The sequence below is a fragment of the Anomaloglossus baeobatrachus genome, chromosome 1 (genome assembly GCF_048569485.1).
Source record: "Anomaloglossus baeobatrachus isolate aAnoBae1 chromosome 1, aAnoBae1.hap1, whole genome shotgun sequence".
Taxonomy (NCBI): Eukaryota; Metazoa; Chordata; class Amphibia; order Anura; family Aromobatidae; genus Anomaloglossus; species Anomaloglossus baeobatrachus.
The window spans coordinates 532,033,265-532,058,084 of NC_134353.1; the positions used below are offsets into that span (position 1 = coordinate 532,033,265).

Here is a 24,820-nt window from a genome sequence, read left to right on the forward strand (position 1 = left end):
ATATAAACACAACACTTTTGTATTTGCTCCAATTTTTCATGAGCTGAACTCAAAGATCTAAAACTTTTTTTATAATGAAATGGCCTTTTTCTTTCAAACATTGTTCACAAATTTGTCTAAATCTGTGGTAGGCCACAGTCACACTTGCGAGCGACTCACACACGTCTCACATCACATCACTTGACACAGCCGCACACTTTACTGACAGGAGCGGGTCAGCTGCATGTATTTCTATGAAGCTGAGATGCTCGTGTAGGCAGAGCATCAGGCTGTGCCGGGTGATGTGGCGTGTGACTCTGGCCTTAGTGATCACTTCTCCTTTGCTGAAATAGTGCATTCACCTTATCAAGATGCTGATTAGACAGCATGACTATTGCACAGGTGTGCCTTAAGCTGGTGTCACACATAACGACGACGACAACGACGTTGCTGCTACGTCACCATTTTCTGTGACGTTGCAGCGACGTCCCGTCGCTGTCGCTGTGTGTGACATCCAGCAACGACCTGGCCCCTGCTGTGAGGTCGCCGGTCGTTGCTGAATGTCCAGCTTCATTTTTTGGTCGTCACTCTCCCGCTGTGACACACACATCGCTGTGTGTGACAGCGAGAGAGCGACGAAATGAAGCGATCAGGAGCCGGCACTGGCAGCTGCGGTAAGCTGTAACCAGCGTAAACATCGGGTAACCAAGGGAAGACCTTTCCCTAGTTACCCGATGTTTACGCTGGTTACCAGCCTCCGCTCTTGCTGCCAGTGCCGGCTCCTGCACTGTGACATGTGGCTGCAGTATGCATCGGGTAATTAACCCGATGTATACTGTAGCAAGGAGAGCAAGGAGCCAGCGCTAAGCAGTGCGCGCGGCTCCTTGCTCTCTGCACTGTGACATGTAGCTGCAGTACACATCGGGTTAATTAACCCGATGTGTACTGTACCTAGGAGAGCAAGGAGCCAGTGCTAAGCGCGGCTCCCTGCTCTCTGCACATGTAGCACAGCGACGTTATGATCGCTGCTTCTACTGTGTTTGACAGCTAAGCAGCGATCATAACAGCGACTTACAAGGTCGCTGTTACGTCACCGAAAATGGTGACGTAACAGCGACGTCGTTGTCGCTGTCGCTTAGTGTGACACTAGCTTAAGGCTGGTCACAATAAAAGGTCACTCTAAAATGTGAAGTTTTATCACACAGCACAATGCCACAGACATAACATGTTTTGAGGGAGCAACTTTTCACAGCCATTGAAAAGGAGTGGACCAAGATTCCACAGGCCACAATCAACAACCTGATCACCTCTATTCGAGGAGATGTGTTGCACTGAGTGAGTAAAATGGTGGGCACACCAGTTACTGTCTGGTTTTCTAACTGCCTCCGGATCCACCTGATAGTGTAAAATGGCAATAATCATGCTGTCTACTCAGCATCTTGATATGCCACACCTGTGAGGTGGATGGATTATGTCGGCAATGGAGAAGCACTCACTAACACAGATTTAGACAAATTTGTGAACAATATTTGAGAGAAAAAGGCCTTCTGTGTACATAGAAAAAATCTTAGATCTTAAGCGGTCTTTACACGCTACAATATATCTAACGATGGTCGGCGGGGTCACGTCGAGTGCCGCAGTGACGCACATCCGGCATCGTTAGTGATATTGTAGTGTGTAAAACCTACGTGTGATTGCGATTGAACGAAAAACTGTTGATCGCATACACATCGTTCAATTACTAAAAATTGAACGTCCGGTTGTTCAATGTTCCCAAGGTAGCACACATCGCAGTGTGTGACACCCCGGGAATGATGAACTCAGCTTACCTGCGTCCCGCGGCTCCCGCCGGCCATGCGGAAGGAAGGAGGTGGGCGGGATGTTTACGTCCCGCTCATCTCCGCCCCTCCGCTTCTATTGGCCGGCTGCCGTGTGCCGCCGAACGACCCTCCCACTCCAGGAAGTGGATGTTCGCCGCCCACATCGAGGTCGTATGGAAGGTAAGTACGAGTGACAGGATTTAATCGTTTGTGCGACATGGGCAACAAATTGAACATGCCGCACATACGATGGGGGCGTGTGCGATCGCATAAGAGATCGCATGTGTAATTGTAAGGTGTAAAGCAGCCTTTAGAGATCAGCTCGTGATTTATGGAGACAGATATTCTACTGCCTGTTCTATAGAACTTTATGAGCACCAACTGCCATCTCCATTTCTCAGTAGTAGGGAAATGTTTTTTTGTTTTTTGTTTTTTTTTTAATGCACGATTGATTTATAAATAAATAGTAAATAAAAAACGACGGTTACTGGTTAGTGGTTCTCACAGTAGGACTCTTTCAATTCAGAAAGTAATGGTGCATTCCACCAATATGTCATTGCTTTCTATTAATCAAATTATCCTCTAAAAGCTTCAATAAAAAATGACTGCAATTCAGATGGCAACAATTTAACAAAATTAAGAATTTGAAAACGATTTTTGTTATAATGACATCCTTCAATGCATCCATAAATCTTTATTTTATTATATGTGAAAAATCAATAAAAAATTATAAAGAATAAAAGGCTAGTAATGAATTTTCACACATATTATGATTTGCACTCTATGTCTAAAGCGTTCACATTCACATATTAGTCATACCGCCAGGACTTCCCATAGAGAAAGTAGTATACATGACAAGTTCAAGAGTTATAGAATATGGAAAAGCGATATAAAGAGTGCTACAAACGTCCATCTGCTTATTTCATCGACGCACTTTAATATCGTGGAACTGCATTTGTTTAGGTCGTGAAAAAAGCTTCTAGTGTAGGGCACCACATCAAAGTTAGTGTAACTAATCTTCCCACTAGATGCAAAACGTATTGCAGCAGATCTCTGTGCCCTCAGCCTATATTATGTGCTAGAAAGGGGAAAAAGTAAAGTGACACGTGAGCTCAAAATCACTGCTACTGTGGATTTTCTATATAGGCTATTATACAAGGAACAATAGTAAGCATCCGGTTTCCAAGGGAGATGGTCGGGGGCTCACTTTCGATCATTAAGGCAGCCCTGACTTTAGACCTGTAAAATGAGACCTAAAACTAATATTTTCACACTCGTGAGTAGCCAAGCTGGAAGCTGAGGTCATTAAAAAAATGATTTCAGAAGCAGAAGCAATGTGGGAATCATGTTACTTTCAAAACGACTCCCCGCTTCTACTAAGAAACGACTTCTATTTAACTCCTTTGTGATATACTAACTCATGTGACCAGCAGAATAAGGGTTAAGCTCACATAAAAATAGTTTGCCTTTTAAAAGGTGATTATATGAACTGAACTAGTTTTAGATGAGGTTAATCACAGAACGCAGAGTCAATTAGCATATATTTGTGTGAATACTGTATTATAGAATTTAATTTAATCAGTGCAATTACTATTACAATTGCAAAGGATAATATTAAAATATATAGTATGGTCAGTGTGGATAGCTCGTGCACACATGGGCAGCACAGTTACTTAGTGGTTAATTAGCACAGTAGCTTTACCCTACCAAGGACAACATCTGCAAGGAGTTTGTATGTTCTCCCCGTGTTTGTGTGGGTTTCCTCCGGGTTCTCCGATTTCCTCCCATACTCCAAAAACATACAGATAGGGAATTTAGATTGTGAGCCCCAATGGGGAAATATGTTGGGAAAATATAGATATAAATCATACATAAATTCTGTTAAATTCTACTATCCAGTTTTCTACAGTTCTTTCTCAGTTAATTTTGATTGTTTTCCCATCATAGATGGTCATTTACTTGGGTAGTACTTGTAATAATTACTTAATGCACATTCAGCATGCCATCTCTCCCTTCAATTTTGATGTGCGCATGCACCACGGAGTCACTGAGAAGTAGCAGTGACTCCTCGGCACCTGCACAACCAAAATTGAAGACTGTGCCCACGAAAGGGCATAAAAGTGCAGGGAGAGAGACCACATGCAAAATATACAAGCGTGGGATTTTCGGAAGCGCTTCTGACATCACATGCGCATACTAAAAAGAAGAGGGGGAGAAATTGGGGGTAATGAAGACCAGAGGCTGGCTTATCTTCCGGTTAGCACATGCCCCATAGCCCAGAAAATATAACAGAGGATTTTGCCAAAACAACCCCTCATCCAGGAGGCATACAAGTATGGCTAATCTCACCTCTGTGCCACCTGTATGCCTATATTAATAACTAAAAAAACCTCAAAAGGGTGACAGATTCCCTTTGAGGATACACATGTATTGTCAAGAGTGTATGTATAAATGCATACACTGCAGAGAATGTGTGCCCATCTTAGGTTAGTGGTAAGTGGTGTGGGTATCTTTCCAAAATCATGATAACAATAGCAAGAAAATAAATACACTTTTGAATCACAGGAAAGGAATGACAATAAAAAAACTTTCCAGGTGAGTTTGATGTAATGTGTAGGAAAAGAGATTTACTCTTCTATGAACATCAGAGACTATGATGCATTTTTTCACTAGGTTGCTGAGGACCAAAACTGGTATTAATATAAAATCTTCATCATTATTGGTTAAAGAGAACCTGTCACCAGATTTGTCCCCTATAAGCTGCAGCCACCACCAGGAAGCTCTTATATACAGCATTCTAGAATATGGTATATAAGTGCTAAGGCTGATGTGTATAATGTAAAAAACACCTTTTATTATACTCCCCTGCGGTTGGATCCAATGGGTGCTGATCTCAGCCCGGCGCTTCCTCTCTTGATTCCATCGCCGTCCTCCTTCCTAGTTCTGTGTGAATGACGCATCCTACATCAGCCACCCAGAGTCCCCCATTGTGCTCCTGTGCATGCGCACTTCTCTCTGTCTTGCTGAGGGCACATCAAAGTATTATAGTGCGCATGCGCGGGCAGTCTTTGACCTTTCCGTGCTCCTGTGCATTACAGTTCTTTGCTCTGCCTGTAACAAAGCGGAGAGAAGTGCGTGTGCGCAGGAGTGCAATGGCGGACTATGTGTGGATGATGTAGGATGCGTTATCCACATGAAGCAAGGAGGATTGCAATTGCAAGAAGTGAGGAGGCGCCGGACTGAGACTAGTGATGCCTATTGGACCGGACAGCTCCGCGGGTAAGTATAGTAAAAGGGCTTTTTTATATCATACAGATCGGCCTGGGCTCTTGTATACAGCATTCTAGAATGCTGTATATAAGAGCTTACTGGTGGTGGCCGCAGTTTATAGAGGACAAATCAGTTGAAAAGTTCCCTTTTAAAAAGTGGTTTTTGTTCTAATTAATTTAATACCCATCTAAACAACTCATTATAAAGTCATAGTTATGACCACAAGGGTCCTACATCAAAGTAGTCTTACCTGGGAAGAGGATGATAGAGATCATATGGCATAATTTGTTTGTAGCCATCACTGCAAGAAATAAAAATAAATTCTCATCAATGTGAATGCAAAGGAACATTCATTTACCATGCTGATCACTTTTTTGTCCTTTTTTTCTGGAGATGATGATTTGTTTTCACCTCCTAAATGTTGGATTTCCAGTATTTTTAAGTCAATTTTTGCCAGAACCGTCATGGTCACTACAGTCTGTCAATGTAAATATATAGAAGCCATGATCTTAGTGTGAATAGCGCCTAAATAATGTCCCATTAGTAAAACAGAAACAAAGTCTATAACACCAAATTGCACCAAATTCCAGCTCAAACACAATGAACATAATCTACCGTAGCATGGAAGTCTTCTTTCATGATAGAAAGGGCTACAGTACAGCACTTATTGTATTATAAACCTAATCAAGTGAATTGCTTGAACAAAAGTGGTGACAGGTTAAGAGGAAAAACTGCTGGCAACATCCTGTGAAATCTGCCAACTTCAGGGTGAACTGAAACAACCTCTGAGACTTAGTCAGAAAGTTCACGATAGCATGAATTTAGTCATCACATACAACCTGGCCCTGATAAAGCCCACAATGCGACTCCACTTTCCGCACAAACATATTCTCTTAGGCTGTAGGAGAAACACTTGAAACATGCACTTAGTTTGATCTGAAACAATAAAAGAGACAACAAACCGCCAGGGACCTTCCATCATTATCATTATAGATAGGAAAAGGCCGTTTTCAAGCCAGGAAACCGTTGGAAAGTTTTGGCATTTGAAAAACTGATTTCTAACCTGAAGTGAGTCAATGTGACTGACAACAGAAGATGTTATACAGTCCAATAATGTGTGATAATGAGCAGATGCTAAACACAATCTGTGGTCGAGAGACAGAATTCAGCCAACCTTGAGACCACATATAAGCACTTGTTATGTTCAGCACTTCAGTAACTAGATTCACTAGGGTTAAAAATGCTGGATAAAATATACCCAATGTGTGTAGAAAACCAGAATCACTACCCATTTATGCTCTTATTTAACTGGCATAAAAGAAAATACGGTAGTTTGCATTGGTTGTTATTGATTAATGGTGGCAATGATGATATCTCATCATTTAGATAAATACAGTATGCATAATGATATATACAGATATGGAAATTATTCACCTCTTCTGTAATTCACAAATTAGAAAGGAAAACAAAATCCTAGAATGTTCCTTTTACAATATGAGTATCTTCATATGACGAAGGAGTCGATTCTGGCATTAAAGGGGTGGTTCATCCGTTTTCATTATTGGCCTCATTAATATTATGTTGAGAAACAAGGTTTCTCTCAAATACCTTGTGTTGCCAATACTGCCTGTGAGCGGCACTATTTCGGTCTGCTCATCCCCTTCTCGTGACCCCTGGGCTCTATGACCTCTGATGTCCGGTGATGTCATGTCAACTGAGGCGTGCCGCAGTCTTCCTAAGTAATTGGGCTGTGGGCAGCGTTTCACTGCTCATCATAGCCCAGTGTCCCAGTCCAGCATCTCCATGCTCTCTCCTTCACTGCAGAGTGCTGCAAGCAGGAGCGACACTGGACTGTAACGAGCGATGAAACGCCTCCCACTGCCCAGTCACAAAGGAAGACTGCGGCCCGCCTCAGTTGATGTAACATCACTAGACATCAGAGGTCATGGAGCCCGGGGGTCATGTAAAGGGGGTAAGCAGACCGAAATAGCGCTGTTCACAGGCAGTATTGGCAACACAAGGTATTTGAGAGAAACCTTGTTTCTCAACATAATATCGATGTGGCCAGTAATGAAAACGGGTGAACCACCTCTTTAACACTAGAACTACTAGACTCGTGACACCTATATAGAAATACATGGTGCAAAGTAGTCAAAATGACTACCTCAGTAGTTCTAGTGTTAAGTACTTCTGTATACCTCTAGCAACATCTAACCAAGAAAACTCGTCCAAGAAGATTTTATGTTATCCCTATACTTGTGCACAGATTTGTCAACCCTTTCCGTTCCAAAAATGTTCACAATACTAATTCAATATATTATTATAGAATGCTAACAAAATAAAACCCTGAACAGGCAGCAACTCACATCTTAATCAATGAGTGCCCACCTGAGTTGCCAACGATCCAGAAAGTTCCGGACAGTCGTGAAAATAGTGCACTTTTTTGCCCTATCCGTAAAAAACATTAACGTGTCTGTGATTTTTCCTGCAGTTTAAGAAACTTCTACAGATTATTTTGAATGTAATTATCATCATTAAACAGTTTACAGTGAATGCAGCTGATGTCTTCATATCAGAATTATGGGCTGTAGACATGTATCACTTATAATCAGAATGATTTATTATGGTTTTCCAATGTGTCAGTCTGTGATGTTTTGATAAGCTGTCCAGAAAAAATAAAAAGTCTAGTTGACAACCCTCCTGAATACAAATATACATAGAGTCCTCCGATTGATCATTTGCGTGTTTTTTAAAGTCACTTAGATTTTTTGTCTCGTGTTAGTTGCCGGTGTTGGCGCCACATTCTTCAGATGTGATTCATGAATTTGGCGCCAAGTCAAAAATGGTATTTTTTCTGTCTTGAGCTGGTTTGATTACTTATTGGGGGCCAAAAGTGGCATGTTTTGCAAAACAGATCAAATTGGGACTGGAGAAGACTTGCACCAAATTTTATTTTTTAAAAAAATTGTAATTGATGAATCAGGTGAAAACACTTGGAATTGCTTAACTCCACTCACGAAGCGGAAAAGAAAACCAAATAATGACAGGTGAGCACATATAAAATAGACTAAAAAAGGGGGTAAATAAAATAATGAATTGTGTGCAAAGAAAATAAGGTACAAAACATCCAAAAAAAAATATACAAAAAACAGGCACAAAGTCAATGATGAATTGGGGCCATAATAGTATAAACATTTCCAACAAAGGAACGTGAAATCATGTTTATAAAGCTAGTTATTACATGTTGCTCATCTTTGGAAATGTTGCTCTAGGATACACCTGTACTTTCCCTCTTGGTGCTCAATTTTCTCTCCAAACCTTAAACATACGGTATGTATAGGTCAATTGAATACCTATAAAAAACTGACCTTAGTGAAAGGCCGATAGCTGTTAAGGTCTAGTGACCGTTTGTGACTTTATTCTACTTACTGTTCAAAAGAACATTTTGGCAGTATTTAAAGAGGATTTGTCACCTGGACAAAATTATTCACTCTTACCCCACTTTTCTTTTCTTTTTTTTAAATCCGCCATACGATTTCAGAGATATGGGCTTTTGTAATTAAAGGTGTTGTCCACTACTTGGACAAATCCTTCTCATTCCCCATGTACGCCCCATGAAACTAACAAAGCCTTTACTCACCTCCGGCGATGTTGGAACTCGCCTTCCCGGGGCTCATGTGACATTGTAATGACACGCGAACCCTGCAACCAATCAGCACTGGCATCCTTCTCCCCACCTTCATACAGTTAAGTAATTAACAGGAAATGAGTGCTGAGACTACTACTCACTTGCTGGTAATTACTTAAAGGGGTATTCCCATCGCCAATATCATATCCCAATTTGTAGTAGGCATAATAATAATATTAGCAAAAACCTCCAATTAGAAATGAAGTATAGTTTTCCTGATATAGCCATGTCTCTTACCTCATGTGCAGGGCATTGCAGCTTAGGTATTCATGGTTACGTCCACTCATCTAGTGAGTTAGTTGTTGGTGGATGTGAGGTAAATCCGGAGATATGACGATAAATCATGATATTCAAGTTATGTCAGGAAGCCCTCTCCTGGTGTCACCCCCCCTTTCCTTCACACAACTCCTTCAATCAGAAAATTTACCACAGGGATAAACGGTTTGTTTAGCAGATAGGTGTCAAAGGAACTGGTCTGTGTTCCACTTACACCTCCAACAGCCATCTCCTGTGATATGGAGATTAGATGATGTGGGAACAATGGACACAGGATGACTCCCTGCCGTGACCCTGTGGTAGGGGCTGCTATCTAATTAGCAAGCTTGGAAGTATCCAGACAGAACGACTCCAGTAAAATATGGTTCATATCTCGCAAGCCATATTTCCGATAAATATGGCAACCATAAAAATGGTGTCTCTGCATGCGGACGATGCTGGCACACCTTTTTTATGGGAGTAGGACATTGGGAAGTACCCCAGGCGTGATATCAGCCAATGGGGAACTAGTAGACAAGTCATGAGTCCTCTCGTTCTGTAGCTAAATTCATAACTGTCACAATGAGAGCGTTGGCGTCCGCCTACGACGCTCCCAGGCAAAGTTATGGCCCATATTCCATGTTGTGGATATTGTCCATAACTCCAGCCAGGGGTGGAGCAGTGCTCCCTCTGAGGTCACTAAGGTAGGAGGGGACCTGGAATTGCCCAGGTTGATAACCCTACTTCGGCCATTTTCCAGTGTTCTTTCGCTGGGGGTCACGTGTAGGAAACATCTGTGGGAAGGATCCTAGAAACCTGGTCTACAGCGCCCCCCTGTGGCCAGACGCACAAGGTAACTGCTGGAACTGTGTATGCCTGTTTGTAAACCATGCTTTATCTGTAACTGTACTCTGACATATGTATATTCTGTAGATTCCCTATTGTATATATTGTAGTTTCTAGTGTGCTTTAGGCTGATTAAATTATATAATTAATCTTGGGCTGTTCTGTTATCTCGATCTTGAATCCCACGTCTGTGTGTTCGGCTAATAGTTACCGTGAAGCGGTTGGTGGCGGCGAGTTGTGCCAAGGATTATTGTGGGGAGGCCAGTGAGATTCGGGGAGGTTTTATATATTCCGCCCGCGGAGGTCGGGGGAATATATACCCTACTCTCACCGGGGACCCTTCAATAATCGGCATAAGTAGTATAGCGGCCTACTTGCTTATTGTCGGGCAATTCCATAATTGGCCTGACTATAAGAGGGGCGCTAGAGAGCGCGTCACGTGCTCTGTCTGTCGGTCGGGAGGTATAAAGGAGGGGTGACCCCCACTTGTTACCCCCTGATTGTGACGTACTGGTAGCCAGCGCGGGGGATTTCTGAGTGACCCCCCCCGGTGGTTCGTGACATATTGGTGGCATAGCGGTGGGATCGAGATAATAGTGTGTGTGAGTGTGAGACCCATACTCCCAGACACTAAAGACTGCCTGCAGCAGCTGTGGCTGCTGGGGTCTTCAAACCAGACCAACACTAGAGTGTCAGAGTGCAGATACTGTAAGGTGTGTGGGTGCATCAGGTGTCAGTTCTGTGTCAGTGACCAAAAGTCTGCAAGAATGGCTGATGGCACCAGGAGCAAAGCCAAAGGAATGGCCGATGCTCAGGCCAGAGACGATGAGGAGGTTGTCCACGAGCCCTCCAAGAGCCCGACGCCAGAGAACAGCTCTGCAGAGGACATTGCACAACCTGGCAATTATGGACAAGATGAGGAGCAGCTCACCCAAGGGTCCTCAACGAGCCAGATGCCAGCCCTCCGCTCTGCAATGGACAGTGAATCACCAGGCTCCGCAGCGGGCCGCAGATCACCACGTGCCATTTCACCGAGCCTGGGAGGCTCGGATAGCCTTCTTCAAATGGCTATGGCCCTACTCCAGGCTGGAGACCGTGAGGGCTACAAGGAACTCATGGCAGAGCGCAGGGCAGAACGTGAAGCTGCGGAGCGCAGGGCAGCGTGTGAGGCTGAGGCTGCGGAGCGGCAGGCAGCGCGTAAAGAGCGAGAGCGCCAGGCAGAGCGTGACTACCAGCTGCAGCTAGCTCAGCTCCGGCCCTCATCAGCCACATGTGACCTTCAAAACACCAAACTTCCAAAGGTCCGTGTTGAGGACTTCCCAGTGCTGGAGAAGGATGGAGACTTGGACTCTTTCTTGACTGCTTTTGAACGGACTTGCCTGCAGCACCATCTGGACAAGGACCATTGGGCCAAATACCTGACCCCCCGTTTAAGGGGTAAGGCCCTGGAAATCCTTGGGGACTTGCCTACTGAGGCAGATCAGGGCTACGACACCATCAAGCGGGTCCTGATCCAACAGTACAACCTCACTCCGGAGTCCTACCGCAAGAAGTTCCGGACCCTGCAGAAGGGACCAAAGGACTCCTGGGCTGACCACCGGCGGGCACTTGCCCGAGCTGCCGACCACTGGACCCAAGGCCTGCAGCTTACCACCGGACCAGAGATCCTAGACTTGGTCATCACGGAGCAACTCTTGTGGAACTGCCCTGAGGATCTCCGCCAGTTCATCCGAGACCAGAAGCCAAAGGGGTCCACGGCTACAGCTGCCCTGGCCGATGACTACACCAACAATCGGGCTCCTGAGGCCAGGAGAGCAGCCACCAGCAGCACCTGGAGAGGGGGTAAGATGAATTCTGCGACTGCCCCACCTGCCCCTAGACTGCAGGGGGTGTCCCCCTCAACTCCCCTCTCCAGGCCCGTGGCAGAGCCAAGACGGTGCCACCAGTGCAACCTACCTGGACACTTCAAGGCCATGTGCCCTCAGCGTCCCAAGGCCCCGGCTCCATCCCCGTCCCAAGGGCCGCCCAAGGTGTATTGTGTGGGTGGGGGTGGTGGTAGGTCCCTGGACAGCTTCCAACCTGTCACCGTCGGCCGGTCTGTGACCATAGGACTGCGAGACAGCGCCTCGGAGGTGACTCTGGTGCGGCCTGAGATGGTGTCCCCCCAAGACTTGATACCTGGAAAAACCCTCGCTGTCTCCGGGATTGGAGGCATTGACCCGGCGCTGCCTGTTGCTGGCATTTATGTGGACTGGGGCGCAGGGCGAGGGGTGAGAGAGGTGGGGGTAACTGATCGGATCCCCGCAAACGTGCTACTTGGGACAGATTTGGGGCAGATAACCTCCCAGTTTGGGCCCCCTCCAAGGGCTGAACCTTCAGCCAGTACTGACGTGCCTCCGGACAATGTTAATGTGTTATCTATGAATGATGTGAGAGAGGGGGGAGTGAACTCTGATATTTCTGCTTGCATAGACACCATAGACACACACTCAGCTGCAGCTGTGACAGGGGAGGGGCTTGGAGGAAGGTGTGACCATGCCTCTACAAGTGATCAGCCAGCGAGCTGGGATCTGTTGCCCTCTGCAGGGATAAGCAGAGAGCAGGGTGCTGCAGGGGGAGGACCAGTGTGTGGGGTGGGGGCTACCACAGCAAATGTGGGGTCCCCAGAGATTTCACAGCGGGGTTCTGTTGCTGCAGGAGGGGAACAGGCAGGTGAGATTGGGGCCGGTCCAGGAGCGGAAGTGCTCCCAGGTAAGATCTCGGTACATGGTTCCCCCACAACCGGGGTGTCAGGAAGCCAGGTAGGTCTGCCTGAACCGGCGACTTGGTCAGGAACGGAGGAGGAGCAGGCACGACCCACGGTCGCAGCGGCTGTGGCCGCTGTCACCCGCAGTGGGAGTGCTGGAAGCCAAGGGGCCTCCCGGAGGTCCGATAGCTCTTCCCCTTCTGACCAAGTGGCAGCCGAGTCAGGTGGAGGCCAGGACACAGGTCCCGGGGTACTGACTGAAGATGTGACAGTCTCGTCGATTCTGGCCACATCTAGTCAGGGGTTTCAGGCAGCGTTAGAAGCTGACGACAGCCTGAAAGCTCTTAAGGAGCAGGCGGCACAGCCTCCCTCGGACTCGGACCCGGAGCGAGTGGTCTGGGACCAAGGACGGCTGTACTGGGTCACGGTCCAGCAGGGTTCACCGGAGGCGTGGCCCAGGGACCGACAGTTGGTGGTACCCTATCCGTTCCGGACAGAGTTGTTGCGGATCGCACATGAGATTCCGATGGCCGGACACCTAGGGATCGCTAAGACCAAGGCCAGGTTAAACCAGCATTTCTACTGGCCAAAAATGGGGGCCGATGTGGCTGCCTACTGCCGTTCGTGTGAAACCTGTCAGAGAGTTGGGAAGGCGGGGCCACTCCCCAAAGCCCCACTGGTATCTCTGCCCATCATCGATGAGCCTTTCAGGAGGGTGGCTGTGGATCTGGTCGGCCCGCTGGCCATCCCCAGTAGCTCCGGGAAACGCTTCATACTGACGGTAGTGGACTATGCCACCCGGTACCCAGAAGCAGTGGCCTTGTCGTCCATTCGGGCTGACAAGGTGGCCACCGCATTGCTGGAGATTTTCTCCCGAGTTGGTTTTCCCCAGGAAATGCTCACTGACCGGGGGACCCAATTCATGTCCCAGCTGATGGAGGCCCTCTGTAAGCAAGTCCAGGTGCGACATCTGGTGGCCAGCCCATACCATCCACAGACTAATGGCCTGTGCGAGCGGTTCAATGGCACCTTAAAGCAGATGCTTAAGATGTTGGTCGACTCCCACGGGCGTGACTGGGAGCGGTATCTCCCACACCTGTTATTTGCTTACCGGGAGGTTCCACAGGCCTCAACGGGATTCTCACCGTTTGAGCTCCTGTACGGGCGACGTGTGCGGGGCCCCCTGGCTCTGGTGAAAGAGGCTTGGGAAGGGGATTTGGCCACCCCTGGAGTGTCGGTTATCGAGTATGTCATGCGCTTCCGGGACAAAATGCAGGCCTTGACGCAACTGGTACACGACAATATGGCTCAAGCCCAGGCCGATCAGAAGCATTGGTACGACCAGAACGCTTGTGAGAGGACCTACCAAGTGGGTCAAAAGGTGTGGGTACTGGTCCCCGTACCACAGGACAAGCTTCAGGCAGCCTGGGAAGGCCCATACCTCGTGTACCAGCAGCTCAACCCTGTAACGTACCTGGTCACCCTGGACCCTGCTCGTGGAAGGCGGAAGCCCTTCCATGTGAACATGATGAAGGCACATCATGAGCGGGAGGCATGTGCACTCCCCGTGTGCAACCTGCCCGAGGAGGGAGAAGCGGAAACCCTCTTGGATATGCTAGCCCAGGTTAGGGCAGGCGGATCCATTGAGGATGTGGAGGTTGGCCACCAGCTCTTGGAGGACCAACGGTCCCAGCTGTGGGCCACCCTACACCCCTTCCGGGGGTTGTTTACCAACCAGCCCGGAAGGACTGACTTGGCTGTCCATCACGTGGACACTGGGGATCATCCCCCGATCCGGCGTTCAGCATATCGGGTCTCCCTGGAGGTGCAGCAACACATGCGCCAGGAGATTGACGAGATGCTGAAGCTGGGGGTGATCCAGGCATCCAACAGCGCTTGGGCCTCGCCTGTAGTCCTCGTCCCTAAGAAGGACCGAACCACTCGGTTCTGCGTGGACTACAGGGGGCTCAATGCTGTCACGGTCGCCGATGCGTACCCAATGCCACGCATCGATGACCTGCTCGATCAGTTGGCCGGGGCTCAGTACCTGACCATCATGGACCTGAGCCGGGGATATTGGCAGATCCCCCTGACTCGCAAAGCCAGGGAACGCTCTGCCTTTATTACCCCATTTGGACTGTACGAGTCCACGGTGATGCCATTCGGGATGAGGAATGCCTCTGCCACTTTCCAGCGGATGGTCAACACCCTGCTCAAGGGACTTGAAGGGTACGCGGCCGCGTACCTGGATGACATTGCCGTCTTCAGTCCCACCTGGGAGGACCACCTAGAGCATCTAGCACAGGTGCTCAGGCGGATCCACCAGGCAGGTTTGACCATCAAGCCGGGAAAGTGTCAGCTGGCCATGAGCGAGGTCCAGTACCTCGGTCACCGGGTAGGCGGGAGAACACTGAAGCCCGAGCCTGAGAAAGTGGAGGCCATCGCGTCCTGGCCCACCCCCAGGACCAAGAAGCAGGTGATGTCCTTCTTGGGGACCGCTGGGTACTATAGGAGGTTTGTTCCATGCTATAGTAGCCTGGCAAAGCCCTTGACGGACCTCACCAAGAAGAAGCTGCCCTCTGCAGTCGATTGGACAATGGACTGCGAGACAGCCTTCCGGGCCCTAAAGGACGCCCTGTCCAGCCCGCCCGTGCTACAGGCAGCCGACTTCACGCGGCCGTTTGTAGTACAGACCGACGCCAGTGACTTCGGCCTCGGTGCGGTGCTCAGCCAGGTGGACTCTGCGAGCCAAGAGCACCCAGTCTTGTACCTGAGCAGGAAGCTGTTACCAAGGGAAGTGGCCTATTCCACGATGGAAAAGGAGTGCCTGGCCATAGTGTGGGCCCTGCAGCGTCTGCAACCCTATCTATACGGGCGCCACTTCATCGTGGAGACGGACCACAATCCCCTCAGCTGGTTACACACTGTCTCCGGGACGAATGGCAGGTTGTTGCGATGGAGCCTGGCGCTCCAGCAATACAACTTCACCATTCGACACAAAAGGGGCCGTGACCACGGTAACGCAGACGGGCTGTCCCGACAAGGAGAGGTCGCGGACGGGCGCACGGGGGAATACCGGAGTGTGCTGCCCCCTAGCGCCCTCAAAAGGGGGGAGGTGTGAGGTAAATCCGGAGATATGACGATAAATCATGATATTCAAGTTATGTCAGGAAGCCCTCTCCTGGTGTCACCCCCCCTTTCCTTCACACAACTCCTTCAATCAGAAAATTTACCACAGGGATAAACGGTTTGTTTAGCAGATAGGTGTCAAAGGAACTGGTCTGTGTTCCACTTACACCTCCAACAGCCATCTCCTGTGATATGGAGATTAGATGATGTGGGAACAATGGACACAGGATGACTCCCTGCCGTGACCCTGTGGTAGGGGCTGCTATCTAATTAGCAAGCTTGGAAGTATCCAGACAGACCGACTCCAGTAAAATATGGTTCATATCTCGCAAGCCATATTTCCGATAAATATGGCAACCATAAAAATGGTGTCTCTGCATGCGGACGATGCTGGCACACCTTTTTTATGGGAGTAGGACATTGGGAAGTACCCCAGGCGTGATATCAGCCAATGGGGAACTAGTAGACAAGTCATGAGTCCTCTCGTTCTGTAGCTAAATTCATAACTGTCACAATGAGAGCGTTGGCGTCCGCCTACGACGCTCCCAGGCAAAGTTATGGCCCATATTCCATGTTGTGGATATTGTCCATAACTCCAGCCAGGGGTGGAGCAGTGCTCCCTCTGAGGTCACTAAGGTAGGAGGGGACCTGGATTTGCCCAGGTTGATAACCCTACTTCGGCCATTTTCCAGTGTTCTTTCGCTGGGGGTCACGTGTAGGAAACATCTGTGGGAAGGATCCTAGAAACCTGGTCTACAGCGCCCCCCTGTGGCCAGACGCACAAGGTAACTGCTGGAACTGTGTATGCCTGTTTGTAAACCATGCTTTATCTGTAACTGTACTCTGACATATGTATATTCTGTAGATTCCCTATTGTATATATTGTAGTTTCTAGTGTGCTTTAGGCTGATTAAATTATATAATTAATCTTGGGCTGTTCTGTTATCTCGATCTTGAATCCCACGTCTGTGTGTTCGGCTAATAGTTACCGTGAAGCGGTTGGTGGCGGCGAGTTGTGCCAAGGATTATTGTGGGGAGGCCAGTGAGATTCGGGGAGGTTTTATATATTCCGCCCGCGGAGGTCGGGGGAATATATACCCTACTCTCACCGGGGACCCTTCAATAATCGGCATAAGTAGTATAGCGGCCTCCTTGCTTATTGTCGGGCAATTCCATAATTGGCCTGACTATAAGAGGGGCGCTAGAGAGCGCGTCACGTGCTCTGTCTGTCGGTCGGGAGGTATAAAGGAGGGGTGACCCCCACTTGTTACCCCCCGATTGTGACGTACTGGTAGCCAGCGCGGGGGATTTCTGAGTGACCCCCCCCGGTGGTTCGTGACAGTGGCCATAACCATGGATACCTAAACTGCAATGCCCTGCACATGAGGTAAGAGACATGGCTATGTCAGGAGAACTATACTGTATTTCTAATTGGAGGTATTTGCAAATATTATTATTATTACATCTACTACAGACTGGGATAGGAACTTGGCAATGGGAATACCCCTTTAACCGTACAAAGGCGGGGAATTGGAAGCGGGTTCCAGTTGGTCACAGGGCTCGTGTGTAGTAACAATGTCACGTGAACTCCAGTAACGCGAGTTCTGACATCGCTAGAACCGCGCAAACACTGGAAGTGAGTATAGGCTTTGTTATTTTTATGGGGGCGAACATGGGGAATGAGAACGGGTTGTTCAAGTAGTGAACAACCCCCCCTTTAAAGCTATTTTTATCATTTTTACAAAGGGGCATGATTTACATGTAGTAATACAGAGCAGCCTAAAGATAAACCAGTGAGCTAGGCCCCCTTGTAAATACCATAAAAATTAACTCTAAGGGGTACTTCTCACATAGCGAGATCGCTAGCGAGATCGCTGCTGAGTCACGGTTTTTGTGACGCAGCAGTGACCTCATTAGCAATCTCGCTGTGTGTGACACTGAGCAGCGATCTGGCCCCCCCTGCTGTGAGATCGCTGCTCGTTACACACAGCCCTGGTTCGTTTTTTTATTGTTGCTCTCCCGCTGATAAGCACACATCGCTGTGTGTGACAGCGAGAGAGCAACAATCCTGAATGTGCAGGGAGCAGGAGGCGGCGTTTGACAGCCTGCGGTAAGCTGTAACCAAGGTAAACATCGGGTAACCAAGGTGGTTACCTGATATTTACCTTACTTACTAGCGTCCGCCGCTCTCACGCTGCCAGGGCCGGCTCCCTGCTCCCTGCACACATAGCCGGATTACACATTGGGTAAATAACCAAAGGTTTGCTTATTAACCCGTTGTGTGCTGTGGCTACGAGTACAGGAAGCCAGCACTAAGCGGTGTGCGCTGGTAACCAAGGTAAATATCGGGGTAACCATACCCGATGTTTACCTTAGTTACCAGTGTCCGCAGCTTCCAGACGCCAGCACCCTGCAAGCGCAGCATCGCTTTCACGTGTCGCTGGGGGCTGGTCACTGGTCGCTGGTGAGATCTGCCTGTTTGACAGCTCACCAGCGACCATGTAGCGACGCAACAGCGATCCTGGCCAGGTCAGATCGCTGGTGGGATCGCTGGTGCGTCCCTAAAGTGTGACGGTACTCTAAGTATAAAGACATATCTTTGGGACTGTATGGCGGATTTAAGAAAAACAAAAAGTGGAATACTGAAGGGCACACTGGGAATAAAATAAGACAAAAAAATGACAAATATAAAAATATATAAAACACATAAAAAAATTGTTTAAAAGAACTGAGAGTCCTCAGTGGTTGATACCTTTTAATGGCTAACTGAAAAGATGGCTAACATAGTACAAAGATATATTTTACCTGCATAAAATATATAAGATATCAAATAGTCTAACAATTATACCTATTTTTACATTGTAAAGGGTAATTCAGTATAAGGTACACTGCTACTTTAACTTGTTTAACCCAATACGTTATGCTATATATGCACCTCTGACTTTTCAATAGCTAATAAACTGACCTTAAATAGAATATCACTAATCCTACCCTCCTGGGATACGTCTGATATCTTTTTCCATTCTTTTACTTTTAGAACTTGGTTTTCAGTAAGGTTTAATCTGACAATTTTAATAAAGTCCATGTGCCGCCACAACTCCCTGCAGGAATTGCTTGGATCCAGTCCACATACACACTCAATGGCAAGAGTAAAACACCCTGTATGTGGCTTCTCAAGATCATGGTATTAACATTTTTGGCCTTGCTCTGCCATTATACCTAATGCTCTTTTGTTTCTGCTTGTTTTTCCAGGCCGGAACTCTTTCTACATTAAGGTAAGCTTTCTTTGGGCGCAAACATACACTGCCAAAAATATTCCATTTACCACCTTATTGAGTTTTTGTACGACTGATCAGTTTATGAAAACCAGCCTATGCCTTGTACGCTATATTTAACTGAATTACTGGAGAAATTTGCTCAATCATTTTTTTTTTGCCGTGTGCCCTGTCCAGTAATCAAATCTGTATCAGTTTGGGATATAATGGCAGTAGCAGAAAGCTTCTCATCAACATATAATTGTTTCTGTGATCGGCAATCATATACAATGTGAAGAAAACGACCAACAGACACGCAGCAATTTGCAATAATAGGTCTCAGCCCATGTTATAGCCCAAAAAAAAGAAGAGAGATCTGATGAGATGCTGCAGGCTACATGTGCTGATTGTTCTCTTTAAGTGAAAGAGTTAATGGCTTCTCCAAATATAACTGTGTACAAATTTCACGAGAGTGAAAAAGTGAAAGGTTAGCCTCATTCAACCTCGGAGGAGAGCCATTCATTACGGTGACAGCCAGGCTCGTCTGGAGGTGAGGAAAGTGGAGCTGGGTGGGGATTCTTTGCCGTCTGATTCTACATGCGCTAAGAGGTAATAGTCTGCAAAAATATCAAAATAAAGGAAAGCTAACAGTCACTTTAGAGAGAAGAAAAGGCATCAATCCCCCGAGTGCCAAAACAGCGTCCATCTCTGCATGGGATATTCTCTGCTTTAGTGTTTTTCTAATAACCTGTGGAAATCTGATACACAGAGCAAACAAGCCAGCTTGTGGAGTAACAAATGACCAAATGTTCATGGTTTTCTTTTCCCCGAGTTTAGGCATCAAAGTGTATGAAAGTTATTTTTGAAAGCAAGCTAGTGATGCATAAATATAGCCCTTAGCTGTTTATTGTAGACCCCGACGTCCATGACATCCTCAGTAAGACTCTGCTGCTTAAGATTATTTTCTGACAATGTTTATTTTTGTGAGCACAGCTGTAACATTGCATGAAAGAGTTTTTAAAGGGAACCTGCCACCTCTAGAAACGATATTTACCTGCAAATAAAGGGGTAATCCACAGGATGACAGTGTTTAAAGGGAATCTGTCACCAGGTTGTATCTGCTCCATCTGAGAGCAGAATCATGTAGGGGCAGAGACCCTGACTCCAGCAATGTGTCACTTACTGGGCTGCTTAAAGCGCACCAATCCCCAGGATTTTTGTATATAACCTAAAGCCAGTGCTATACTGGCACTATCAGACTGACTCTCTACATACCTGTAGTGGTCAGCTCGGATGTTGAGGCTTTCAAATCCAAGAAAGCAAACTTTAAAAAAATCAGCAGCTTCTTGATTGGCATTAGCAACTGAGCAGTTAATATATGGGTGGGTATTCAGATGGATTCCTGCCCCCTGCCTGTTGTTCCTCCCTCTCTCTGTTCACTATGGTATTATACAAACGATTCACTGCGCTAAAGGACCTGTGGTGAGGTAATTTCCATGTGACCAGAAAGGGTGGGGCCTCAGCCAACAACGCTGGATACCAGGTCACATGGGAATGACCTCACACAGGTCCTTAAGCAAAGTGAATAGATTGTATAATTCCATAGTGAACAGAGAGAGGGAGGAACAAAAGGCGGGTGGGGAGGGCGGGAATCCATCTGAATACCCACCCATATATTAACTGCTCAGTTGCAAATGCCAATCAAGAAGCTGCTGATTTTTTAAAATTTACTTTTTTGGATTTGAAAGCCTAAACATCCGAACTGACCACTAAAGGTATGTATAGTAGATAAGCAGCCTGATAGTGCCAGTATAGCACTGGCTTTAGCTTATATACGAAAATCCTGGTGATTGGTTCCCTTTAATGCAGTTTTATCTGCTGTAGATCTGCCAGTTCTCTGAATTCTGAGTTCTGTATAAACCCATCCACACCCCTGATTCAGTGATTGTCAGCTTTCTGTATACACTGTGCATAGGCAGAAAGTTGCCACCCAGTGGTGAGGGTAGGGTTACACATAACTGATGAATATGATGGAAGCAGGTTTACTGGCCTTTTAGTAATAATGTCCTGCTGATAAAACAGTGATTTTATCCAAACTTCAGCAAGCAGCCCAGTAAGTGATACATCGCTGGAATTAGGGTCTCTGTCTCTACATTATGCTGCTTTTAGATTAGGTGGCGAAACTTTTAAATCATGACTGGCTAGAAAAGGGCTTCTAGTTATTGGGGTGATGCAGGGTTGTAACAGCTGTAATCACTCCCCAAAGCATCTCACATCTATCTATCTATCTATCTATTATTTATCATCTATCTATTCGTTATCTATCTATTATTTATCATCTATCTATCTATCCATCTACCTATCTATCATTCATCATCTATCTAGAAAAAAAAAGAATGAAGGCAGTACTCCATTTTAGAAAAAAATGTTGTTCATCTGAAACCTTTCTCAAGCAGTGAGAAAGGTTCCAGGTGATCCGGAATATTGCTATGACACCTATGGGTCATTAAAGAACAACCTTTTTTTGCTACAATGGAGTACTGCCTTCATCCTTTTTTTCTTTTATGCTATATGGTAATGGATTGGTTGCCTGGGAGGCCTGGCACCCAATGCAGTAATGTGATCCATCTATTGATCTATCCATTATCTATCTATCTATCTGATATCTATCTATGCATCTATCTGTCTGATATCTATCTATGTATCTATCTATCCCTCTATCTATCTATCTATCTATCTATCTATCTATCTATCCCTCTATCTATCTGATATCTATCTATGTATCTATCTACCGTATCTATCTATCTATCTATGTATCTATCTATCTATCTATCTATCTATCCCTCTATCTATCTATCCTTCTATCTATCCCTCTATCTATCTATCTATCTATCTATCCTTCTATCTATCCCTCTATCCCTCTATCTATCTATCTGATATCTATCTATGTATCTATCTATCCCTCTATCTATCTATCTATCTATCCCTCTATCTATCTATCCCTTATCTATCCCTCTATCTATCCCTCTAGCTATCCCTCTAGCTATCCCTCTATCTATCTATCTATCTATCTATCTATCTATCTATCTATCTATCTATCTATCTATCATATCTATCCATCTATCTATCCCTCTATCTATCCCTCTATCCCTCTATCTATCCCTCTATCTATCATATCTATCCATCTATCTATCTATCATATCCATCTATCAATGTATCCATATATCCATCTATGCATCTACCGTGTTTCCCCGAAAATAAGACGTCCTCCGAAAATAAGACATAGCAGGAGTTTTCAGGGATGCTTTAATATAAGACATCCCCTGAAAATAAGACATAGCTGCAGTCAATAATGAAGTGTCATGCAGCGGTGAAAGAGTTAAAGACACTGCAAGACACTTCATTATAGGCAGCAGGCACCCTCAGAAGAGAGAAGACAGAAGAAAGAAGACCCCCGATCATACTTACCAGACGCCGACCGGGAGCAGGTGGACGCATCAAGGTCCTGCAGCGGCGGAACACACACACACACACACATCAGATCACACTCACTCACCTCACACTCACACCTCAGATCGCATCCACACACTCACAACATCCGGCGATATCGCTTGCTTCTCGGCGGCGATACTGTGCGTGCAGTGACCTTCCAGGACCTGCCGGAGGATCACATGGCCGGAAGCATGTGGTATCTCCGGATGTTGTGATTTTGTGAGCGCCTATGTGCGATATCGTCAGTGTGTGTGAGTGTATGCGATCGGATGTGTGCGTGTATGCTGTCTGATGTGTGAGTGTGTGTGTGAGTGTGAGTGTATGCGATCGGATCTGTGTCGGCAGAGGAGCACGGCGTGCAGCACAGCTGCTGGGACCGCCCACCGGAGAGCACAGAGAGAAGTGGTGTGTGTGTGTGAGTGTATGCGATCAGATGTGTGCATGTATACTGTCTGATGTGTGACTGTGTGTGAACGTAAGCGATCGGCTCTGTGAGTGTCGGCAGGAGGCAGAGGAGCACGGCGAGCAGCACAGCTGCTGGGATCGTGGGGTGGGTGGGAAGAAGTGGGGTGGGTTTGTGATCTGATGTGCGTTGCGTGTGTGTGTGTGTGTGTGTGTGTGAGATCTGATGTGTGTGTGAGATCTGATGTCAGCCAGACGCAAGGGAGCACAGCTGCAGGGAGATCACAGGGAGAAGTGTGTGTGTGTGTGTGTGTGTGTGATCTGATGTCAGCCAGACGCAGGGGAGGCGTGCAGCGTACCTGATGGGAGATCACAGGAGGATCTGGGAGCCATACAGACGCCCTGGGTTGGTAAGTATGACGATCCTGGGATGGGGGGCAGTCTGCTTTTTGTGGGGGGTAAACTTACCCCCAACCATGTCTCTTCGAGAATAAGATACCCCCTGAAAATAAGATATAGTGCTTTTTTCAGGGCAAAAAAAAATATAAGACAGTGTCTTATTTTCGGGGAAACAGGGTATGCATCTATCTATCCCTCTATCTATCCTTCTATCTATCTATCTATCTATCCCTCTATCTATCTATCCCTATATCTATCTATCTATCTATCTATCCATCTATCCCTCCATCTATCTATCCCTCCATCTATCTATCTATCTATCTATCTATCTCATATCTATGTACCCTCACCCATCCCTTGTAGATTGTGAGGGTCCTCTCTCCTTCTGTACCAGTGTGTGTGTGTTTGTTTGTGTATGTGTGTTTGTGTGTGTTTGTGTCTGTGTGTGTGTGTGTGTTTGTGTGTGTGTGTGTGTGTGTGTTTTGTATTGTTTACGAACATTGTACTTGTTTTTATCATATTTGCCCCTTTTCACATGTAAAGTGCCAAGGAATAAATGGCATTATAATAATAAATAATAATATCTATCTCATATCTATCTATGCTATTTGGTCGTATAGTGAACAGCTGTCCAGTATTACATTGTAGCCTATTCCATTTACAGTTTTTTCTGATATCTAATTGAGACAAATCTGAGAATAAAAGTAACATTTAGTTACTGTGCTATAACACTCAATTTGACTCTAGCTTCCATAAGTTTTGTGAATATGTCTCAGGATCACTAATGATATAAAAAGCTGTATAGAAATATGTGTCCAAATAAGGCTGGAGTTGCCGGGCGACATGTTACACGTGACACTGAAATCGCAGTGACACATCGCAGCATTAGAAGCAATGATCTCCTATGGTGTCGTGTTACAACCTGCGACTGCAACACAGAGATGCAAAGGTTTCCAAATGTGATGGATTTTCTATCGCTGATCGCAAGTCGCATGTGACTCACTTGTCATATACTTTAATGCAAGTCATATGCAATGTGCAACTTGGCTGTTTTAATTACATCAAAATTACATTACTAAAATAGTCGCGGGAAAGCAATTTGCAAAACAGTTGTATACATGTTTTCATCGTGTGACTTTTCTGAGAATTGCTGTCGCCATGTAATTCCAGCCCAAGTCTAAAGTATATCCAAATATAAGAAAGTGGTATTACAGATAACATCTTGCAGAAAATCTAGAAAGTGTCCAACCTTGCTAAGCATGGGTCCATGTTGCACTCCTGGAGCCTAGGTTTGGGCTTCACATTTTCTGGATAGTAATGGCAATACTGATCTGCTACTACCCTGCCACTTCTCATGTCATAACATTCAGCCGACGTCAGCTGGTAACCTGCAAACATAAGAGAATAATTTCCATTAAGCTCTTACTTGGTCTTAATTGCACTAACACTACCATCTTTTTATGGCAAGGTTAGGTTAAAGACAACAACTACATTGGTGAAGAAATCAGGGTTTATTTAATAAAACTATAGAGCTCCTGAT

At 46.3% G+C, this 24,820-nt stretch overlaps 1 protein-coding gene across 3 annotated transcripts in view; it reads right to left on the minus strand.

The window, feature by feature from the left end:
- ADAMTSL1 (ADAMTS like 1) overlaps window positions 1-24,820 on the minus strand; it is a 483,577-nt gene that overhangs the window by 220,915 nt on the left and 237,842 nt on the right. For all 3 annotated transcript variants that reach the window (XM_075316452.1, XM_075316459.1, XM_075316466.1), the window contains exons 9-10: window positions 24,530-24,668; window positions 5,320-5,370 (exon numbers count right to left, since the gene is read on the minus strand). In XM_075316452.1, the coding sequence (XP_075172567.1) occupies window positions 5,320-5,370; window positions 24,530-24,668 (190 nt within the window). The remainder of the gene's footprint in view (window positions 1-5,319; window positions 5,371-24,529; window positions 24,669-24,820) is intronic.